Source organism: Aspergillus melleus (genome assembly GCF_016097325.1).
Source record: "Aspergillus melleus strain CBS 546.65 chromosome Unknown contig2, whole genome shotgun sequence".
NCBI classification, from domain to species: Eukaryota; Fungi; Ascomycota; class Eurotiomycetes; order Eurotiales; family Aspergillaceae; genus Aspergillus; species Aspergillus melleus.
This window is the reverse complement of record NW_025763371.1, coordinates 3,349,511-3,371,644: the sequence shown is the minus strand read 5'-3', so window position 1 is coordinate 3,371,644 and position 22,134 is coordinate 3,349,511. Positions and strand designations below refer to the sequence as shown.

The window sequence follows — 22,134 nt, the reverse complement described above, 5'->3', positions numbered from 1 at the left end:
CGCGTATAGCAAGTTGAACGCGGTCAAATCAAGTCTGAATAGTCTTTGGATTCTTGCATTTCGTTCTTTTAACATCAAGCTGACGGCTATATCGACTTTTTAAGGTTTCATGGCGAGCAACGAAATTAGACATCCATTTCTCGTCGACAGAGATATGTAGATCTTGATCACCGCGCTTTCTAAGCAGCATGTTGGCCATTTCACGAACCATGGAGTTCCTTGGTGGCGTGCCGCGAGAATCAAGCGAGAGAATCCATTTTTCAAGCGATTCTTCTTCTCTCTCAGTCAATTTATGAGAATTTGAACGTATTTCCTGGCGAGAATGCCGTTCGTTTAAGCGATGTTGAAGAGTTGATCGAGAAACATCGAAAATCCGTGCCGCGCCACGTACAGAGGTAATTTGACCGTTTTTAATAGCTTGAAGGGCTAAGGCAATTCGACCCTCTTGATGAACCAAGTCTTTCGACGACTTCGGCATTTTTGGTGGTGTGGTTGATGTTCTAATGGCCTGAATTCATGGAGGTGCGGGAGGCTAGAAAGGGGTGGCTCGCTCGCTTACGTGGCTCGCTCCGGTGCCGATTACGTTAGTTAGTCAGGCTTTTGTCAGGTGAGTCTGGGCGTCTAGCAGCTTCTCTCATTTCTAATCTTGAGTCGAGCCTCCATCCTGAGTACATACACCGTACTTATGGTGTATAGCCAGTTCATGCTTCTAGGATCTCATCGCGTCGGTGAATAGCAATCATACTACGGTGTATAAACTATCAAATCCCTCTCTTCAACACTACTACCCACCTTGAAGCCGATTCATCGATCTCGATTCTCGAAGCTTGTTTGGTGGGCAACTGAAATGAAATGAATCATGTCCCAGTTCAAATTCCCAGTATCTCCAAAGTATCCGTCCTGGCGCTTTATTAGAACCTCAGCGGCTAGAATGACTCGCGCATACTTACCAAGTACTCCGTCCTCCGTCCACCCGCAGGGGACCGCTGGATTCTGCATAACCCTAATCACTAAAAAATCAGGCGTTTGCCTTGGTGTCCCCAAAGTCAGATCAATTTCCAAATTGATCGACTCCCAATATCCAGATAGTGACATCAATGCCGCGGTCTCTGTCCGCGTACCCGTCGTATCTCATGTGAAGTGGATACAAGATCGACACCGAAGCCTCGCCTCCCCTCTCCCCCCATGGGGATGAAACAGAGGGGAAATAAAGCTGAGCGGTTTCTTCCTATGAAAAATATTTTTTTTCGTGCCGAAAAACTCCCAGGTCCTCTGGCTTTTCCTCTCAAGCGATAATTGGGACGCGATGGGAAGTAGAATGGGTGACTGAACCGGCATCAACCACCACACGCATGATACATTTGGCCCCAATTGAGATCGTCGTTCTTGAACCAGCATCCTCTTCGCTGTAAATTCCTCGGCTGGACCGTTGAAGTCATCACATATCTCACACAGAATATGTCCAAACCAGATATAGAGCAGAGCTCGGATGTATCAGAAGCCGATGGCACCTCTACACCGGTCAAATCCACGCTCTTCCAGCGATGGAAGACCCATATGAAGAAATGGTGGTGGATTTACCTGATAGTCTTCTGTATTATCGTTTTGGTGACTGTCCTGCCCATGTGAACATCATTCTATCCAATCTCATCGGCTTGCACTAACCTGGACGTCTAAACAAGCATTTACGTGGGAGTCCCTAACTTCGCCAACAAATATATCAACGACCACAACTTCGATACCTCCGGTCTCACCATCTCAAACCCCTCTCCGGACTCGTTTCATATCCGCCAGTCTCAAGAATTCCACGTTGGAGGTGGATTCAGTGGCAGCGGAAAACTCTCTGCCTTTAATGCATCACTCAGTGCCCCAGGGTCGGACAGGACCTTTGCTACTTTCCCCGTCCCGGAGATCGAGTTCAGCAATGGCGCCACCCTTGACATTGACCAGGATCTGCATCTTTCGTGCGTCAGTTGCTTCTCGCAATTAGCGGCGTCCGCAGTCTCGAGCAAAGAGTTCGGCATTGTCATTACCGGAAATCCAGATCTCAAGGTTAATGGCCTTCCGACTGCTCAACTAGATATTCATAAGAACATGAAGATGCAAGGTATGCTCTGGACCCAGCATCATGTATTCAATGATTCCCTATTTCAATTAATTGCTAACTTCTGTAAACAGGCTATAACGCCCAGGGTAACTCTACCCCACCACCAATAATCCTAGACCCGAAAGATATACATCCTAACTGAAGCACAACCACCAGAGTTCCTCAACCGCGACGGCGCATTCAACGTAACCGATATCCATATCCTCGACCCCCCAAAGAAAGGCTACAATGTGAACGCCACCGTGGCATTTAAAAACCCGACCCCATTCAACGTCGAAGTGGTACATATATCACCCCCTTGCCCTTCCCCATTGCATTCCAAACCCACAACAAAACCCGTCCGTCCACTAACTGCGATCGAACCTTTCCCATCCTACAGGGCGCCGTCGGCTTCAACCTCACCCTAGGCGATGAAGACCTCGGCTACATCGACATCCCAAATTTAACCCTGCGACATGGTCTCACAAACGCAGACATCCTGGGCAACATCAGCATCAAGACCCTCGTGCGTCAAGGCATCTGGGAATCCAGCAGCGAGGATCTGGGTAAGGTGACGATCGGGCTGCATGGCAATCGGTGCGTCTATGATGGCAAGGAGATTCCGTATTTTACGGCGGCGTTCAAGGCTGTCAATGCGTCGGTGGATGTGGATTTGATTAAATATGCGAAGTATATTCTGTGAGGGCGGACTGATTAAGGTCATCATAACAATGAGCCGTTGATCAAATAGAATTGACTTGCGATATATGAACCAGTCAACCTGACTAGTTGGAATGCGAACCGAAATCTTATAGAAAATTGCCCTAGAATTTTCCCGTGAACATAACCAGGTGAATCTAATAGTCCTACCCTAGAGTTCTACCCTAGAAATATCACTAATATAAGAAAGCTACCCAGAACAATATTAGAAAAAACATCCCAGCAATCTATGATCCAAACGCCTCGCTTCTGATCGAGCAGTGTTTTTTCAACCAGCAGTAAAATAAGGATACCGCCAAACTATAAACTCCTTAACCCATTAACAATGAATGCAAACCGCTGCGGCTCAAAGGGTATCATGTTCTTCCGGACAGACCAGAACTGTTTGGTCCCGAAGTGGAGGCTGTCTTCGTAGACCGTTCTTTCGGAGAAAGGGCTCATTTACCCGGAATATCGAGGACAAATCGACGGTCGACTTCCATTTCCTTGTCGTCTTCCTCGCCTTCGAACTTGAGACGGTAGGTATCCTTTCTGGATCCCATGACTTCCGCACGATAAAACGTGGTCGTATCAGGGTACCGCGCCAGGACCTGCTTGCCCACGCTGAAGGAGGGCAGCGCCGTCCCAACCCTCGGAATAGGAATCAGTGAGACGGCCGTGGTCTTGAAGACAGCGCCCTGTTCGCCGTTCTCATTCGGCTCGGGGTCCTGAACGTCATACCTTGAAAGGGAACTCGGTCAATTACTTGGCAACTTTAGACTGGGGAGCCATGCCATACCGTTTCTTATTTCCCTCGCCCGTGATAGACTTGATGATGCATTGGATGCCCTCGCCTTCCACGCCTTGTTTGTTTTTGTTGTGTTTGAAGACAACTTCGGCGCCCATGGTCAACTGCCCCGTGCGCTCCGCCACCATGCCCTTGGTACTCTCGGCCCCTTCCTCTACTTTGACGTGCACACTTTCTCGGCTTTCTCGGCCGTCCCGGGCCTGCGCGCTCGAGACGCTCGTACTGCGCTGGACACCGCCCTTGCGGTTCGCCTTATCTGAAAAAGACGGACCGGACGGGCCAGGGGAGTCGGTGGCCGATCCATCGACATCGTTCCTCTTCTTGCGGGACTTGCCCAGAGCAGACGCGCGATTGAGCGGGGCTTCCATTTCGGATGCCTGACGGAGAGCGGTCAAGAGACCCAGATTTTTGATCACATCACTTGGTTCATCCTGGAGGATAGCTCGTTCATCTTCGCAGAGCTTGGCCATCTGACGGTAGAGAGCATCCAGTTGGTTATGCTCGCCGAGCGTAGGTTCTGTAACCATAGTTAATATCTGCTTAATTCTATTATATCTTCATTCCATCAGATGGTTGAGAAGACATCCATCATGGTCATCCACCGACAGGTAGATGCAGCAGAGGTTTCTTGACCCTGCCATCATGGCATGATGAAGAAAGGCAGAAGGGGCTGCACTTACTTCCACCGTCTTTCCCAATCCTTTCGTTCAGCGCGTGGATCTGGTCCCCGATGAGCTTTTGCTTATCGTTCTTCTCCTTTGCCTTGCGCAGATCTTGTAGAATCTTGTTCCACATGTCTGTTTCCTCATTGGCAGCCAGGCCATTGTCCCTGGGCATCGGAGGGCCCCTGGGACGGTTGCGCGACATTCCGAGAGACGAATGCGGCGGCTCTTCAGGAGAGAATGCCCTGCCTTGCTTCTTCGGCTGCGCCTTCTTTCTGTCCGTGGCCGGGATTGCAACCGAGGCTTTGGCTTTCTCCAGGGTCAAGGCCTCCCACTCGAAGGCGGAGACGATCTCCTGATTGACTATACTGCGCGTCCCGCGAACTGCACCCTGGCGGAGATTCTGCGACCGAAGAAGAGCAGCAGCAGCAGCCTTGGAAGGGGAAGATAGCGGCGTCGATGATGGGCGATGGGCGGCGCGGGTATTCTTGGCGGGCGTCTGGCGGCTGCCGGGAACGCGCTTGTTGCCCCACGGGACTCGCTGATTGGAGGACTCCATATCCGTCACGGGGTCGGATGCGGACGGCCGAAAGGGGTTTAGTTCAGGATGGAGGGGCAGAAAGTAGAAAGAAGGCGGGACTCTTCGTCCTCGCGATTCCTGGAGGGACCCAACAAAAACAGTGTCCAGACAGACAAGACTGCCCTGCTGGAAGAAAGAGAAGCTGAATCAGTTCGGTGACAACTGATTCTCCTTTGGAAAATCACTCCTCAACCCAGTATATCCTTGATAACTCCGTCTTGTTCGCTTGGACTTCACTTCTGACCGCCCACTTCCTGGCCAGAGACAGAATGCGAGTGCCGTTGTTTCGACTCCAGTGTGGTAAGCGTGGATTCTGTCGGGGATTGACTTGACGTTCTCAGAGAGGCTAATTGACCGGGGCGGTGTTTGTGTGTAGGAGTCAACAGTTATGACTGGGGTAAGATCAGGCAATCTGCGGTGTTTCTATGGTGAATGCTGTGCTGAACATCCTTTTAGGAAAGGTCGGCAACGACTCTGCCGCGGCGAAATACGCAGCTACCACCGCTGCTCCTGACTTCTCGATAGAGTCCGAGAAGCCATACGCCGAAGTCAGTTCCTGCCTCATCCCGGACCCTTCCTCCCGCCACAAGTCCCCCGCTAATCCCTATGACGTAGCTATGGATGGGCACGCATCCTTCCCTTCCGTCGAAAGACCTCGAGACGCAGCGAACCTTGCTCGACCTCGTGCAGGATAACCAGGCGTTGATGTCTACGGAGATCACGGAGCGCTATGGCGGAAAGCTGCCCTTCCTCTTCAAGGTGCTGTCGATCCGGAAGGCCCTCAGTATCCAAGCCCACCCGAACAAGAAGCTGGCCGAGAAGCTTCATGCCAGGGATTCCCAAAACTACCCCGGTAACGATAAACCACCTGACACTGACTACACCGGCATTAACTAACCGTATGCCGCAGATGACAACCACAAGCCCGAAATGACCATCGCCATTACGCCGTTCGAGGGCCTGTGTGGTTTCCGTCCGTTGGCCGAGATTGCCCATTTCCTCAACGCCGTAGCACCCCTGCGTCAACTGGTCGGCGAGGATGCGGCCAGCCAGTTTGAAAGCACGATCAAGGGCTCGGAGGACTCGGAGGATCCTGCGGTGACGCAAAAGAACAAGGAGGTTTTGCGGGCGGCTTTCACATCTCTAATGCAATCATCGCCCGAGAGCATCGAAGCCGCCACCAAGGACCTCATCGCGGCGGCCCAGGACTCCCCCGATAGCTTTGCTACCTCCACCAGTACACCCGATACAAACCCGAGCAACCCGGCCGAGCTTGCCGCCATCATCACACGCCTGAACGGACAATTCCCCAACGACATTGGCTTGTTCGTGTTCTTCTTCCTCAACTTCGTCACGCTGTCCCCCGGAGAGGCCATGTTCCTCAAGGCGGACGACATCCACGCCTACATCTCCGGAGACATCATCGAGTGCATGGCGTCTTCCGATAACGTGGTGCGCGCGGGCTTTACTCCCAAGTTCAAGGATGTCAGCACCCTCACAGACATGTTGACGTATTCCTACGCACCGATCGAGGAGCAGAAATTGGAGCCTACGGACTACCCGTACGTGGTCCTCAACGTGCCGGCCTATTCCAGCGGGTCGTCCAGTCTGCTCTATGACCCTCCCATCGAGGAGTTCAGCGTGGTAAAGACGGAGCTGAAACGCGTCGGCGCCAAGGCGACCTTCGACGGACTAGCCGGTCCTAGCATTGTCATCTGCACTGGCGGCACCGGCAAGATCACGGTCGGCCACAAGACGGAGGAAGTGAAGGAGGGATATGTGTACTTTGTGGGTGCCACGGCCGAGTGCATCATCGAGAGCACTGACGAGGGAGATTTCACCACGTTTAAGGCGTTCTGCGATCTGACGGGCAAGGAGGACATGGTGAATGGCAACTAAATAATCTGTGCATACAAACCGCCAGCGAAAAGAAAAAGCAAATATAATTGACGTGTATGTTTATGCACTTTATTCACTTCCACTGCAGCCGAGGTAAATCACTCGATCGACAGGAGCGGGGAACCTCTCCGTCTTATACTCTCTTCCTCTGTCTTATCATTCATCTTATCCTTCTTAACCCCCACTTCCCCTCGTCAAAATCATCCACCACTACGGAGTACCCCCCTCTCTCTCCCTCACCATGGCCATAGACCGCACCTCGCTCTCCCTCTGGGAAAGGGCCGGCGTCCTCGCCGCGCAGCTCTCCGCCGCCGGAACCGCGCTCTACAGCGCCATCACTGGAGCCTTCCGCGGTGATTCTGGCGCAAGTTCTTACAAGCTTCATGTCGGCAATGCGATGATTCGATCGCTGGTCGGCCGATTGAATTCCAAACAGGTTCAGTATGACAAGCTTGTCCAGAGGTTTCCTAAGACATTGAGATATCTTGACGACTGACGAGGCCACATGTAGATACGTCTTTCCCTCCACCAAATCTGCGTATGAAAGCTTCATGAAATCCAGAGGTCTTGAGCCGGAAAGTGTGACGCTCAATCATGGCGCAAAGGGCCATTGGATCGGGAATAAGAACGCGAAGAATGTGGTGATTTATTATCATGGTATGTACATCTATCTTTCCAAGTAGTATCTTCACCCAGAAAGAAGACCGAACAACCTACTAACCCCAACCCCCCCCCAAAAACAAACAGGAGGAGGCTTCGCCATCCCCGCCTCAGTAGATCACTTCAAATTCTACACCTCCATCATCGACCACCTCAACGCTACAAGTACTAGTTCCTCCGACGACATCGCCATCTTCTTCATCGAATACACCCTCACCCCCCACGAAACCTACCCAACACAACTTCGCCAATCCATCACCAGCCTCCACTACATCCTCACCGAGACGCACCGCTCGCCAGCAAACATCATCCTCGGCGGGGACTCCGCCGGCGGAAACCTCGCCCTTGCCGTGCTGCTGCACCTCGCGCATCCGCACCCGGACCTCGAACCGTTAGGCCCCCTCCTTGACGGCCAGCCTCCGCTAGCGGGGGTCTTTGCCTTCGCGCCCTGGGTCAGCTATAGTCTGGAGTGCGCGACGTTCACAAAAAACCGCGAGAAGGATATGATTCCCGCGGGGGTGCTGGCCGATTGGTCGCGTGGGTATCTTGGTGGTGCTGGGAAGGAAGGAGATGCGTGGAGTGAGCCGGCGAAGGCGCCCGTGGAGTGGTGGAGGGATGCGAGAGAGAAGACAGACAGCATGCTGTTTTTGGCGGGGAGCGATGAGATCCTGTTTTCGGGGATTGAGGCTTTTGTGGAGAAGGTTAAGGTATGTTCTTCCTGCCCTTTTCCTTGTTCTTGTTGTTCTTGTTGTTGTTCACATTGGGGTTGAGTTTCTTTGATTGGAGTTGGGATGAGGTGGTATATGGATGAACGAGCACTGATTGACTGATCTGTTTCTAGTCAGTCGTCCCAGACGCCACATTCGTCGTCGGACATGGAGAAACGCACGTTGCGCCGGTCTATAGCGGGTCGTTTCTCAGCGAGGAGACGCAGCAAGGCAAGGCATTGAATAGCTGGTTGGCCGCTCGTCTTTGATGGGTTGAATTGACCCCATTGAATATCGCATTTGTTGATGTTGGCTATCTATCCCGTTGATCACGATCTAAGGTAGTTTGATGAGCTACTACATACTATCTAGCTTAGCGGGTCGCACAGCGTTGGACGCACAGGATCAGTGTAACAGGTTCGAACAGGGTCGAGTCTTGTTTATTTTCGCCTTTAGGTATCACAAATAATATGTCTATCATTGATGCAAGATATTCTTTCCATGACTAGATATGACAAGGAAGAGGAAAGGAAAAAAGAAATGGAAAAGGGCCTTGCAGATAATACCTGATAATACAATCGCTACGCCGTCGCATAATTCATTGAAAGAGAATAGGGAAAAAGAACAGAAACAAAATCAACAACCCAAAGGAAGTCTCAAGGATCAAGACGACACTCGCGGCGCATACTTCGCAGCAGCCGTATCAAAGAATTCACTCTTCTCTTGGACATCGACAAGCAGGGCATGCGAGGGCTGAGCGTTTTGCAAACGTCTACATCAAAAAAAAACCCCCGGTTAGCTTAATCAACCCATCATACGAATAGATCCACATCCACCGGGACACCAATTGAACGATGGCAGGGATAGGGTAGAGAGGGTAAACGTACGTCTCCAGATCCTCCGACGGCTTTCCAGCCAACACATTCAACACGATCGAGTTAGCGATCAATTCCGCATCTTCGGGGTATTTCTCCAGCGCCGCCGTCAACGCGGCCTCGGCCTCGGGCAACCGACCGAGATGCAGCTCCGCGACGGCCTGGCCGACGATCGAAAGGGGCGCGGACGTGCTAGGCGCCGAGGCGAGTTCCTCGTACACGTAAAAGGCCGATTGGTATTTCTCGCCGCCCTGGAGATCATGACGGGTTAGTTCTGGAGATTCAGAACTCGCCTCGTCTGCTAAACAAGTACATGTCTCCGTGGATGGAGAGAGAGAGGGAGAGACGGAGGGGGAAAAAAACGCACAATTCTCATGCCAACCCACGATTCGGCCAGGTTGACCAGCAGCGAATCCTGGGCCCAGCGCTTAGCCGTCTGGACTTCCTTGAGGGCGAGATCCGAGCGGTTCTGCTGGAGATGGATCTGGACGATCAACGCGACCCTATATTAATCAACCCAAACACACAATTAGCATCACGTATCATCATCCCACCGCGCATAATATCCCGAATCACAATCCATTGTGAACCCAGACCAACAAAACTACAGGACGGAAAGGAAAGGAAAAAAAACATACGCCTCCAAATTCCCCTGATGTCTCGCCAACAACGCCAACGCCTCATCACTCTTCCCCTGGGCCTGCAACACCGTCCCACCTAGGACTTGCACAGTCGCATTATCCGGATAGTTCTCCACGAGATCCTGCACCGCCTGAGCGGCCGAGTCCGCGTCCCCGGCCACCTGCTGCGCCAGGGCCTTCACGGCGGCCAGATCAGGGACATCGTCGGCCTCGGCGTCGACGGCGGCGAGGACCTGGTCGGACTGGCCGAGGGCGAGCTGAGCGCGCAGCTGCAGGACGCGGGCGGGGAGGGCGTTCTCGGGAGAGAGGGCGGAGGTGTCGAAGTCGATCACTTCTTGGTATTGGCCTTGGTGGTAGGCATTGTGGATGTTGATGAGTTCTGGGTTGGGTGCGGAGGTCGGGGGTTAGTTGTTTGGTCGACTGATGGGGAGGTATTGGGAGGGGAGGGGGACGTACCGCCTTCTGCGGAGAATGGGTCCATGATGGGTAGGGTCCTAAGAGTAGGAATTGAGGTGATTTGATATAAAAAAGGAAGGGGAATGGATATACTAGACAATTGGGGTCTTGAAGCCCACGGGAAGTCGTCACGTTGTCATTCCCAGACCGGTAGGCGGTAAGCATGACTGACAGGAGAGAGCAAAGTAGACCGAGTTACTACGAAACTACAGAGGACTATGAATATCTACTATTACAGTGGTGTCTACTGAGTAATGGATTGGAAGAGATCTTAAAATACCAAGCTGACTGTACAACGCCCGGAATAGTAGAGCGTCCCAGCCGCGTTCATATTTATTAAAACACGAAGAAGAAAGATAAAGATAGACAGCTCCGAGCTTGAAGGGCATCCTTCGAGAACCCTGCAGGCGACGGATAGGATTGAATCAATCAATAAAGCACTTCTGTTCCTCGAGGAATGAAGTGGCCTTTAATCCAGTCTCGTACATGTAGTCCTCCACCATTTATGCCCGATGATGCAACCATTTCCGTAGTGACTCCCTAAACAATGCGACCGTCCTGCTCAACGAAGGTGAAAGATCAAAGGAAAATGAATAGAAGAACGTGTGAAAATGCGACCGGGATTCCAAATGTTGAGACACAATCATATGCTTAATAAAAACAGAAAAACAACAAACAAACAAGTACAACCACAGCATGGGTAGAGGGTATCGCCACATCAAACAAATATAATCCAGTCGCAAACGTAAAATCAGAAAGATCAGTCAGAGCGTCTTGAACCTGCAATGGCGTTGACGCAGCTATGCATCGCTTCCCGGTAACAGAATAGAGTAAACATAGGTTTCCTTCGGACCCTCCAGTGGTAACCTCAGTAACCGCAATGCGCCCAAGGTCCCTAAACACAAACAGAAAAGAGAGAGAGAGAGAGAGAGAGAGAGAGAGGAGGGATGGAGAGAGCAATGAATCCAGGAATATCCGATGCAATCGAATCTGTCATAACGCCGCACCTTTTAATAGCACATGAATGGTTGTGATGAAATAGAAAGAGATGAAAAAAAAGAATACAAGAGAAATGAAAGAGAAGGGTATGAAGGAACCGCGAGATCAAGGAGGTAAAGATGCGGTGGATGCGGTAGAAATAGTCGGAGTCAAGATCGGCGAAGCATCTTTCTCGTCTAAGCTCGCTGGCGTCTCGCTGCCTTTGTCAGACTGCAAGTCCTTCTCCCGCTCTGTCGACGCAGTCCGCTTGAACACGGTCTGCCCGATCTGGCGAAGAATGCCCATGCGTTCGGCTCGGAGCTCCTCGGGACCGACCCGGTGGGCAGGGACCGGATCTTCTTTGGTGATCTTGCAGAATAACGTGGAGAACAAATACTGGTCACCACCGCCGTCATACAAGGGGAGATAACGATAGCCTTCGGACAGACTGCTGAGCTTTGCGGTGAACGAGGCCAGCTGGACACAGTTGTTACCTCCTGTGCTGCGTCCGTCCATAGAGCTCCAGACAGTCCAGCGAACGAACACCAAGTCGGGGTACTTGGTTTCAAGAGAGAGCTTGAATTGGTCGTTGAATATGGGACTGTACCCGTTACTCTTCTCGATTCGCGTGCGTCGACGATGGGGATATCCGATTCCCGAAACGCCACTGCGGGCCGAGGCATTCATCCCCCCTTGGCCAAAAACAAAGCTCTGGCCTCTGTCATCAGCGCTGAACATCTCAATCTCAACATAGGGATTGATGCTATCATCAGGGCCAATACTCCGAGGGCGGGGCAGTTGCTGGGCTGAAATGACATCGATGGAGAATCGCACGATATTCCACTGTCGGGTCATGGGGTCCGCTTCGTTCGGAATCTGAGGAGTGCGCAGGGTTTCCGGTTTGAGCACGTAGCCAGTGCGGTCACTGCCGGCCGCAAACATGGCCTGATTCATCTCCATGCCGACATCATAGGTCTGCCAGTTCAGCGCCGCCATCTGAACGCCACGGCGCCAAAACTTGAGAGGATCGAAATTAGACGACCTCAGTCGGAAGCCGGAGGGATAAACGCGAGTGAGGTATTTGCGGTTGTGCTTCTCGAAAAGCGCCTTATTTTCGGCATCACGGCAAATGCTCTCGAACGAGCGCTCGGCGAACGAGTAAACATGGTTGAATTTCTGGCTTTCGGCAGACGAGAAGCTGTGCCATTTGTATCCACGGGTATACACTCCCAGATCCGACAGAGGCTTCGTGATTTTGCTCTTCTGGCGCTTTTTCGGTTCTTTCTTGGCTGAAACGAGGGCCCCATCGCTGTCCTCCGTGGCGCTGCTCAGACTGGTAGTAGTGAAGGATCTCTTGTCCTGGGTTAGGAAGGAGGAGACCGTATCTTGACCGATGGTGGAGGCAGTGGAGAGAGGCGGGAGGGCTTCAAAGGCCGGAATCTCGGGCACTGCCGGGCGCATAAAAGGGGAACTGGAGCTGCGCTTTCGTCCCGCAAAATCGCCAAGCGACAATCCCGATTCCTGCCGCATTGCTGCCTGGGGCTCATCGCAAGTTTTGACCTTGACCAGAATGCGACCTTTCAGCTCCTCAGGGGAGGGAAGGACGAAGGTGTTTGTGAGCAACGGTTCCAACACGAGTTGCTCCTTGAAGGTATCCTTCATGATCTTCACCATGGCCAATTGCTGCTCCGGGTTGCAGTGGACTTCGAGCGACAGGATGAGAGGGAAATCAGTGGTGATGAATGCGTAGCGATTGATGACAGTAATGCAATCGGCGAACAAGACACTCGTAGTCATCGTTCTTCCATGCGACACAATAGGCCGACCATCGGCACCATCCCAACAGTCAATTTCCACGCAGCGACATCCCTGCGACAAAGCACTGATGTATGCTTCGGTGCTGGATGCGCCGGCGACCTGACGGCCTAGAAGGTAAGTGTTATGGGAGCTCGAGATAAAGTATTCGTTCAAAGGCCGGTCGAATCGTGACTGCGGGGGACGAGAGGCATAGATACCATTCCAGGACGAGGCCATGAAGGAAGAGAAGGCATCCAGACTCATCCGGGGAACCGGCTCGTCGCCGGATTCAGGGATACTCGGGGTCCGTAATTTCGACTTTCGGACACATTTGTCAAACATCGAAATCCAATAATTTCGGTCGGAATCGATGTCCTCGTTCTGTACGTCACGCAGGAAGATTAAGAACTCATCAAGTGTGAGTCCCTCATAGTCCGTGGCAATGCTTTTGAAGATGGCCCGGACATCCTTCCGCTCTTTCAGGAGCGCGACAAATTCCTTGAACTCGTCGAAGTTGAGTTTTCCTTTGCTTCCGACATCTGCTTTGGTGAACTGAGTGTGAAGCATGTGCTTAGAGCAGTTGATGTGCAAGCTGTGACAAATACTTTCGACGGCACCAAAATCGAGGCGCTCGTCTTCCCCAGACTTGACCCCATTGGGGAACAACCGGGACATCTCGCGTTGCCAGTGCGCTTTCAAAGCGGCTTCACTCTGGCCGGATCCTGCCAGACCAGCCATGAGACCGATTCTGTAGCGCGAGATGTCTTCGAGGGTCGTCGTCCAGAGGTCGAGAAGGTGATCATTGGGGGCGATCAGGTGTAGTGTTTTGACAGCTCGGCCCTTGGAGCGCTCGGCGTCGGCAATGACGATGGTGAACCAGCGACTCTCGGCCTCCTGCGGAATCTGATGCTCCTCACGGTAGTTGCGCGCATCGGCACCCACGCGAATCTCTTTGATGTCGTCGATGTAGAACCGTTTCGCGGGGTTCGAGACATCCCAGTAGACTTTGCCCGCGTCGAGATCGAGAAAAAAGCGGACTTGCTTCTTCCTCTTTTTGGTGACTTTTGTCAGGACAGCACCGCGCTGAATCGACGAGTCGACCTTGGGTGCGATCGCGCCGGCACTACGCGTAAGCCCCAGAGGATTGTCGCTCTGCAAGCTGGATGCATCCGAGCCACACCAGGCACCGAGCGAGTCCAAATTGTCGTAGCTGTCCTCTTCGTTGCTAGACTCGAGGGCATTCTCGCGGCTGTTTTGAGTACCCGTTTTGCTGTCACTGCGTCTTCGCATGATGACCGGACCGGAGCTGCGGTCCCGCTTCTCGTTGTGGGAGGTGGATTGGCGTCTTCGAGTAAGCTTGTTGGCCGCACCTCGGGATATTCGGCGCATTAGGCCGGGGCCCTTGCTGTTGACAGCATCGCCGGATCCCGAGGCGGTAGCAGTTCCCGGGAAAGCCATTGCAGACTCGCCGAGCTCGAGGGAATAGGGAGGAACAGAAGGAAATGGAGGGACGCGGTCTCGGAGCCCGTCTGTGGCAGGTTGCAACGGTGTCGCTGAAGGGCTGGAAGCATTTGAAGGAGTATAGGTTGGGTGGAGGGAGTTCGGAGTAGTAGTAAGAGAAGAGGTGTATAGGGGACCCGAAGGGGGATTGGAGGAGGAAGGAAAAGATGTTACGACATGGTGTAGTTTGGGGGATTTTGGGAGCGATGTAGTCAGTTTTAAATTGGCGTTGGTATCGCCATTCATAGTCGAGGCTGGCGAAGTAGCGGCGTTAGCCATCGCGGACTACACAACCAGGCGTACCACCCGGCTGCGAAACGTGAGACTGTCGACCTGTCGTGAACCGTGCCAGTGCCTGAGTCACCTGGACTCATAAAGGGACGAATGAAGAACGGGGTAGTAGATAAGCGGTCGTGTTGGTTGCGAAAATGGCGGCCTATAGCTGGAATGCAATACGAGCCAAATTAGGGAACGTGTCTGGCTGAGTGATGCAAAAGCCACGTCCTTAGCGGGATTGCTGTGGTTTGGATGTCTGCATCTTGGCCTGCCTTTGATGCAATGCGGAGTGCCCTGCCGGAGAGCGCTCGCGAAAGGGGAAATAAAAAGATTTCTGGTCCCTGATAACAATTGAAACAGACACCGGCGTTGTGTAACAATGGATCAATCAACGAAAGAAATTGCTGGAGAATTCCGGCGTTGGTTCGCTCTGCCCCTTTAAAAGGGAAATAAAAGGAAATAAAAGAAAATGAAAAAAAGAAATAGACGGATTTGATGACTTGGCTTCCCGGGGTTGATCACTTTCGGAAATCGGCCTTCGTCACGTTCCTTGATATGCGCACCTCCGGTCCTTTTCTTGATTTTGTCTTTGTTATCCTGGTCAATGGTTCCAGTCTGAAATGATCTTTTGCTTCCCAACCCCTCTTCGATTTGTCGATCGTCCAGTACGCGGGGAAAGCTGTCTTTCTGCAAGTACAAGCAAAGGATGCGGAGACGGACCAATTGAAGGAAGACGAAGCGGACGGAGTAAGAATTCGTTCTTTTTTTCCTTGCTCACTAGAATTGGATGGAGGGAGAGAAGATGACCAAAGAGAAGGGCAGAATCGAGAAGGATATGCAAGTCAATAGTCGTAACGCACTGCGCATGTGTTTAGTTGTCAGCAGAGCCCCCCTCCGCGGGCGAGCTGATTGAACCAGGAAATCAGCTGTGCGTTCGGCCGGCGTGATTATTCGCCAGGGAGCGAGGGAAGGCTGAGGGAGAAAGGACAACCGGCGGCGTCGACGAGGATCGGAAGTGCAATGCAGGATTGCCTGCCAACACAGTGATGCAGGCGGTCCAAAGAGGAAGGGCGCGCGGATGGGCAATCGGAGATTGGACCGAGTAAGGAAGACGTGAAGGTTGCGACAGCTTGTCTAGTGCGGGTTCAATGTCCTGCACGGTTACGTGGAGAGTCGTAGAGGACCTGCAGCAAAGTCCCGCCAGGATGTAAGTAAGAGTTAGGATGATGATGATCATGCGACGGGAAGGCGGGAGACGGTGCCAGCGTTATTCCTTCGTCCAAAGATCCGGGATGCGAGATGCGGAAGACGAGGGCACAGACAATGGTAAGAGATTCGGGGTTAAAAGGAATAGAACAGAGTGCGACGCTCTTCTTGCTCTTATGGAGATTTCCATCAGGCGATTGGCGGTTTGGTTGGACAGAGAGAAGAAGGCTTGGGGGGGTGGATGGGGAGTAATTTTTTGGGGGGGAAGGATTTTGGAAGGGCTCGATTTCGAAGAAACGGATGGATGTTTCAATGAAAGAGAGCTGCAGTGGAGAACGCACCGTCACAGGTATCGTTACTGATACTGTCAGTAATATACCGTATTCCTTTCGGGTCGCCAGGCTGAACGAATACGAAAACGGAAATTTCGGTACCAAACAATAATGACAGATGCGGTAACGATGATATAACGGGAGTAATGAATGATGATAACAGAGGCGTCCGGGATTTGAACTAGGAGGGGGTACAATGAATAATCAACAGAGTGAAGAGAGAGAGAGAGAAAGAGAGAAATAAGAATCGAATACGAAACGGATTGATGACAACAACGACTCCCCGGAGACGGGCGGAGACTACGATCTATATACCAGGAAGGATGTCAGGAAAGGGATGTTGCTGGGCATCGTTGAAACTCGAAGTCTGTCACAGCTGAGCTGTTCAACGGCCCAAGAAAATGTTAATCTTTTTCTTTCCGCCCATTCCCCATAACTAACTAACCTTAGGTATCCCTTCACACATAATCTAAAAACTCAGTTGGTCTCCAGGTATTTTCTATTATGATCCATGATAATGATTAGTACACTTCCTGATAACTAGTTACTACATCTGTATCTACTTCCATCTCCAGCAACTGAAGTCCCGGCGGCTGAATGCAAGTATGGGGCCAGGATTGAACAGGCAAACGGATCTACAGAATCCCTCCTCCTCCGGATGAGGTGATGCGATGCGATGTCGTGCGGCCATTTGTTTGGAAGATCAACCCGCACAATGGGGAGACCCTGATCTGCTCTTCCATTGGATGATCATCCCTTGAAGGATGTCACTGTCAAATCTTGCAGGTAGGCCAATCGATAAGTCGGCCTAGTGTTTCAACTCTCTCCATTGGATTTTCCTCCGGTAGGGCATACCGCCTCGATATTGGGAGAAGAAAGGGGGGGGGGGAGGAGGGATCTCTCATTCCCACGCCACCGACTATTTGATTTGGACCAACTCCATAACATGTGCGACTTCCCTATAGGTGGATGTGTGGATCCCAAATCTCATCGCCGTCATAAATAATTTTGTCTGTAACAGATTCATCATTTCATGTCTCCCTTTTCAGGGTTCCCAAGCAAAAGAATCCCCACCGGCAGTCCCGCACGCGGTACGGAGTACAGAATACGGAGTCATTTCGATTGCATTAGAAGCATTAGCAATTTAGCATACCCTTGCTGGAAGATCCACTCTTGCGCCCCCCCTTTTATGGATTATGGAATATGGACACTATCATCATCACTATACGATATAGTTAATACTGTGCATTATTAATATGATTCGTATTTTGGTTCTTACTAGGAATATTCCATACTGCTCCTGTCGCGATGATTTATTTTCTTTTTTCCTTCGAAATGATTCCCAGGCACCCGACGCGGCGGTCCTTCTGGGGAAAAAGTATGTGGATCAATGGAGATCCTCCTTTTAATTTTCTCTAATTCGCATAATTCCCACTCGCTTCATTCCAGCGACTCCTAGTGAATAACGTCGCAGAGTAGTGACCCGATTCAGACGTACCTAATTAAATACTGATATGATCATTATGACGATAGTTATGATCCTGGATTATTGAGATGTCGGACTAGGGCAGCACATCCCTGTCCATCTCAACCGACCCTCCAGTCTAACAAACTGCACACCATTTACTGTACTCCATACTCGAACTAGCATGGATGTACGTCGATGGACCGACCCGATAGTTCGATCCAATGACAAAATTACTCGACGTTCCGACAATCGGGTGCCTATCACCTGATGCCCGGGTTTGAGTCCAAGTGCAGGGTGCAGGTAAGGTGCAGGACAGAATTCAGGATTTAATGGACGTTCGAAGGGAGAGAGAGAGGGACGGGAGGGGGAGAGGATCAGACGGTTGGTGCCGCTCATCCCTATTACTGTTTGATTACATTTGAACATGAGGGTGGAGACTGATCAGGAGAAGCAGAAGAAACGCTAGAAGAAATTTTTCTGTTCGATTGAGTCATCGCCCGACCGAACGCGGGGGAAGAACCACTCCGGTTTCTGTACGGTAAATTACGGTACTGTATGTACATAATTACTGTAAATATACGGAGGCTGAACGTGGCAGTGAAACCGCGGTTGGGGCGGTGCGAACAGGAGGAATCGTCAGGAATAATGGATCCACAACCCTTTTGGTATAGACTACCCGGGCCTAACAATCTCACTTTCTAATGAGTACAACAGTCTACACCGTTCAGAAGAGCGGTCAGCACGACACCTTCGCCTGTCCGGTACCTGACATCTTTCCATTGGATGCCACTCTGTCTGCTCCTGGTCTGGTTGGCAATTATTAATTTGGGCGACGACGGCTGCGGAAAGTGGTGATGATTCTTTATTGTCAATTTTGGTTTGAAATTCATTTCGTTTTCTCTGCCCTATAGGACCAAGGAACATGGAGCTTGCTTAGCTCCATCTCCGCCAGGTTCCAACGTGTTAGTATTTTTAGGCACTAACAAACGAGACTATGCGCCTTAGTCTCTAGTTAGCCTTGGCGGTGAACCAGGAGAAAGAAAACCGAAAGAAAAAAGAATTAAAAAAAAAAAAAAAAAGGAAAATGGAAAGGAAGCAAAGCGACTAGGGCACAATGATGCATCGTGAGTCCGTGACAGCCCAAAGGCACCTGCACGACAGCAAAAGAAATTCCTTTGCGGGGGGTCCTTCCCAACCCCGCACGTTGCTGAGTTGGCATTTCTTTTTTTTGCCCTCTTATCTCTCATCCAGTCAGCCTTGGATTCAGCTGCGTTTCTTGCGCCCCCTGATAGATGGAGCATGGAGCATACCACCTCCTCCTACACGATAGGCCTAATTTTGCTCGGTGAACTAACGCCGCCTATCCCCCTACCGCCCATGGGGCCAAATGATGACTTTCGCCGACCAGAAGAGAGACGGAGCAAAAAAAAAAAAAATACCCCCTAACAGGATAGGACAGGACAAAGGCGAAGCGCACACAAAAAGGCATGAAACAGTTCTGGATTATTACTGGTCATGCATGCTAGGGGATTTCTCTAGTGGGGACTGCCAACTCTTCCTTCATTTCATCTCTTCAGGAAACGAACGGAAAGGGAAAGAATGGCAAAAGCCAATGACCGTTCAAGTCAACGAGCCGATAGAATACGACCTACGAGGCTACGAGGCTGCGACGGATTTCGCGTTCTACGCTCCATATGGCAGTCTCCGTTCGTTGAAGGAATCAAGGAATTCAAGTTTGTCGAATGGGCGGTCATAGCCCCTCCCCCCCCGTGGTCATTGATGGAAAGTTCTTTCGGCCTTCCATGGAGCAAGCATGGTCTGATTAGATTGACCATGCCGGCCAACCTTAAAGTGTCTCAGTATTCTATGCGTCTCTCGGCCTTTTGCGGACAAGGAGATTCCCTCCTCCAATGATCGGCCACGTCGGGATGCGGATGACCTGGCACGTACGACGTTCCTGCAAACAAATTGCCCAAATGGTGATTTCCTGTCCAAGTTTTGCCTGAAAAGCTAAAACTCCGCGGCCTGCCTAATGGGCAGCGGGCATTGCTAGGCACGCGGCATGTGCATTGTATGTCTATCTGCCTGGAGGAAGGGAAGAAAACAGCGGCGGACTATCCCATTGGCGTCAAACTCAAAACATAAGGGTTGAACATGTAGAACCTCAACGCAGGATTCCCGAGCGATGCACACACTAAACTGCTATACGCGGTTGTGGCGGAAACATCCTGGGAGAGATTCACAAGATTGTGAAATCGTGCTCCGTCCTGACTCCCGATGTCCCACACTGGTTTATGACGCAAGGGAATACTGCAGATCCCTTACTTGCGTCGCTGTGCAGACAGGGTCAGCCATAGGCTATACATACATACTACTACGTGCATCTGGGGTATCATCGGCAGGTATGGATCCCTCGACAGGGTGGTGTGCGATGCCTTTCTGAGTAATCTACTCCGGGGTCGTTGATACTTCGCAGCTGCGGATGTACGAATAGACGCAGGCAGTAAGTGGGAGTGATTATCTACCAACCCCTCCCATTGTCCCGATAATCAGACCGAGGATTGTCGCGATGATCGGCGGGGATACTGAGTAACTAAAGCGACCGTGATTTTAGGTTGTCGCCGTTTCGCGTGTCTCAGGCGTTTTGACCGCTTCCCCGACTAGCAATCAGCCCACGAAGCGCGGAATGGATCCGACCAAGCGGACTGGCGCTGACAATCTTGATGATCTCGGGTGAGAAAGGAGGGGGGAAAGATGTCTCATTGACGGGCATCATTCAAGGACGCTGTGACGTGCCACGAAGTTGCGATCAAGTCGAAGAGACATCGCGACCTATCATTTGAAAGACTCCAGGCAGCCATCTGGCAGCCTCGTGATCCGCAGCGTATCGCCTCATTCGCGCCGGCACGACCGGCTTCCAGCGTAGGTGCCATCAAGGTAGTATCACTCGCGATCAATATCGCCGGCCTCTTAAATTCGCCGTATTCCGGGATGAATCATTGGTGGTTGGACGGGCGAATCCCAGCGGTACCTGGTACCTATTAGTAGGGCATTCCTTGCGTCTTAACATGCCTAAATAGGGAGTGTGTCCTGTAAGCGCCGAGCTGCGTAATATTGTTCTCAATCTGATGTGTGTACAGACTACAGACAGAGTAACAAGAGAAGATAAACCCCGCCCGAGCGGTCTGCCCAGGGACATCTGCCTCGTGGGGGCTTCTTGCCCTTCTTGGATCCTCCAAACGGTGGCCCACTCTTGACAGCTTCCAAGCCTTCCATCGTTGTCTTCCTTCGCTCAGGATCTTGCATCCGAGAACTCCTGTCAGTGGATAATGAACCTCCTTACGGTGTAGGTAGCCTGCTTCGCCCCTTCCCTTGGAGAATTAGCCAATTGAGCCCGGTAAGCTGCCGCCTATCTTCTTTATGTCTCTTTGATCCTCTTAGCCCATCTCCTACACTCCCCTCATTTCTTTTTTGACCCCTCAACTTTAATCGTTCCAATACGGAAGACGCAATTGAAACTCTCTCGCTTGTTTGACTCTGTCGGACTGTTCAATCGAACCTACCTTTTTTTTTTTTTTTTTTGCGAAAAGTGTGGCTTTGTGAGATTACCGAATCCGAGAGGGTTAATCATCCGATGCCTGAGGAGATGATGACATCATAGACGATAGTCGCACGCAAGAGAGAAATAGATCGATGGGGCAATCTTCCCCACTCGCCAAACGGGTCAAAGGGCCAAAATGAAAGCAGAAAAAGAAGAGCATGCAAAGGAAAAGACAAGAAAGGAAAAAGAAAAGAGGAGGATAGTCGGATCGGGTTCTTGTCTTTTTTTTTTCTTTTTAAAATCTTTCTTGCATCTTCCCATCCCAGGACAATGGTTTACCTTACCAGTCAGCCGTTAGCGTGTACTGTCATTACTCGGCCGCTGTCAATACCGTACAGACAGTGACCGAAATCTTTCGGTTCGCATCGCGTATCAAATTTCGATTTCAAGGGCGATTAGCGCAGAACCCTATCGTATCGCAAGCCCTACTGGATTTATGATTGTATTGGCCCCAGGAGAGAGTAGGGAGTAAGGAGATGGGACTAAGGACGAGGAAGATAAGGAGACCACAGTCTCTCACACTCTCTCTGCCAGTCTGCCCTTTGGATCTTCAGGAGGCCAACAGATGACAAGCAGTCAAATCCCGGACCGTGAAATTAATTACAAGGTCCCAACTGGATGGAACGTTGCGCCTCCAGGGCCGGGGTTCTCGTCCTGATTGCAATCCCCTGCCGGTTCGTCTGCTGCCTACAGTATAGTCAAGAGTATCTGTTACACGGGCCTTGGCGGAGAATCCCATCACTTCGTACTGAGTAGGACCTGTCTTCTATACGGAGACCGCCAAGCTCCGTCTCCGTTCTTCAATGCAGGTAAAGACTTAAAAAAGACTAAAGATACCGCCGTAAGACGTGCATTCTTAGTCGTTTCGAATACAGTCATGCTGTACGCCTCGGCCTGAGGCAC

General features: G+C 51.4%; 7 protein-coding genes across 7 annotated transcripts; 3 read left to right on the top strand and 4 right to left on the bottom strand.

The window, feature by feature from the left end:
• Nucleotides 1-1,458: 1,458 nt before the first annotated feature.
• LDX57_003995 (DUF3712 domain-containing protein) lies at nt 1,459-2,789 on the top strand (the record flags this gene model as incomplete). Its single annotated transcript, XM_046085644.1, has 4 exons — nt 1,459-1,625; nt 1,683-2,107; nt 2,252-2,388; nt 2,487-2,789. The coding sequence occupies 4 exons, from the start codon at nt 1,459-1,461 to the stop codon at nt 2,787-2,789; spliced, it is 1,032 nt and encodes a 343-aa protein (XP_045941607.1).
• LDX57_003994 (SAGA-associated factor 29 family protein) lies at nt 1,683-4,884 on the bottom strand. The gene is made up of 3 exons (XM_046085643.1): nt 4,274-4,884; nt 3,585-4,110; nt 1,683-3,526 (listed from the first exon to the last, which is right to left on the bottom strand). Exons 1-3 carry the CDS (start codon nt 4,812-4,814, stop codon nt 3,244-3,246), a joined length of 1,350 nt encoding a protein of 449 aa, XP_045941606.1. The 5' UTR covers nt 4,815-4,884; the 3' UTR covers nt 1,683-3,243.
• A 7-nt stretch (nt 4,885-4,891) lies between these two features.
• On the top strand, nt 4,892-6,856 carry pmi1 (mannose-6-phosphate isomerase pmi1). Its single transcript, XM_046085642.1, has 5 exons — nt 4,892-5,135; nt 5,212-5,232; nt 5,292-5,383; nt 5,451-5,688; nt 5,746-6,856. Exons 1-5 carry the CDS (start codon nt 5,105-5,107, stop codon nt 6,732-6,734), a joined length of 1,371 nt encoding a protein of 456 aa, XP_045941605.1. The 5' UTR covers nt 4,892-5,104; the 3' UTR covers nt 6,735-6,856.
• A 119-nt stretch (nt 6,857-6,975) lies between these two features.
• On the top strand, nt 6,976-8,370 carry LDX57_003992 (putative 6-hexanolactone hydrolase; the record flags this gene model as incomplete). The annotated part of the gene is made up of 4 exons (XM_046085641.1): nt 6,976-7,175; nt 7,246-7,391; nt 7,482-8,101; nt 8,236-8,370. 4 exons carry the CDS (start codon nt 6,976-6,978, stop codon nt 8,368-8,370), a joined length of 1,101 nt encoding a protein of 366 aa, XP_045941604.1.
• Nucleotides 8,371-8,764: 394 nt separating this feature from the next.
• LDX57_003991 (putative Coatomer subunit epsilon) lies at nt 8,765-10,098 on the bottom strand (the record flags this gene model as incomplete). Its single annotated transcript, XM_046085640.1, has 5 exons — nt 8,765-8,873; nt 8,989-9,227; nt 9,344-9,479; nt 9,615-9,996; nt 10,074-10,098. 5 exons carry the CDS (start codon nt 10,096-10,098, stop codon nt 8,765-8,767), a joined length of 891 nt encoding a protein of 296 aa, XP_045941603.1.
• A 1,079-nt stretch (nt 10,099-11,177) lies between these two features.
• Nucleotides 11,178-14,627, bottom strand: LDX57_003990 (putative 1-phosphatidylinositol-4,5-bisphosphate phosphodiesterase Plc1; the record flags this gene model as incomplete). Its single annotated transcript, XM_046085639.1, has 1 exon — nt 11,178-14,627. The coding sequence occupies one exon, from the start codon at nt 14,625-14,627 to the stop codon at nt 11,178-11,180; it is 3,450 nt and encodes a 1,149-aa protein (XP_045941602.1).
• Nucleotides 14,628-15,546: 919 nt separating this feature from the next.
• Nucleotides 15,547-15,861, bottom strand: LDX57_003989 (uncharacterized protein; the record flags this gene model as incomplete). The annotated part of the gene is made up of 1 exon (XM_046085638.1): nt 15,547-15,861. The coding sequence occupies one exon, from the start codon at nt 15,859-15,861 to the stop codon at nt 15,547-15,549; it is 315 nt and encodes a 104-aa protein (XP_045941601.1).
• Nucleotides 15,862-22,134: the final 6,273 nt, after the last annotated feature.

Coding starts and splice junctions, on each gene's coding strand:
- LDX57_003994 (XM_046085643.1), bottom strand. CDS start 4,814: ATGGAGTCCTCCAATCAGCGAGTCCCGTGGGGCAACAAGCGCGTTCCC. Junction 4,111..4,273: donor GATTGGGAAAGACGGTGGAA/GTAAGTGCAGCC, acceptor CTATGGTTACAG/AACCTACGCTCGGCGAGCAT. Junction 3,527..3,584: donor GGCGAGGGAAATAAGAAACG/GTATGGCATGGC, acceptor TTCCCTTTCAAG/GTATGACGTTCAGGACCCCG.
- pmi1 (XM_046085642.1), top strand. CDS start 5,105: ATGCGAGTGCCGTTGTTTCGACTCCAGTGTG. Junction 5,384..5,450: donor CCGAGAAGCCATACGCCGAA/GTCAGTTCCTGC, acceptor CCTATGACGTAG/CTATGGATGGGCACGCATCC. Junction 5,689..5,745: donor GGATTCCCAAAACTACCCCG/GTAACGATAAAC, acceptor CGTATGCCGCAG/ATGACAACCACAAGCCCGAA.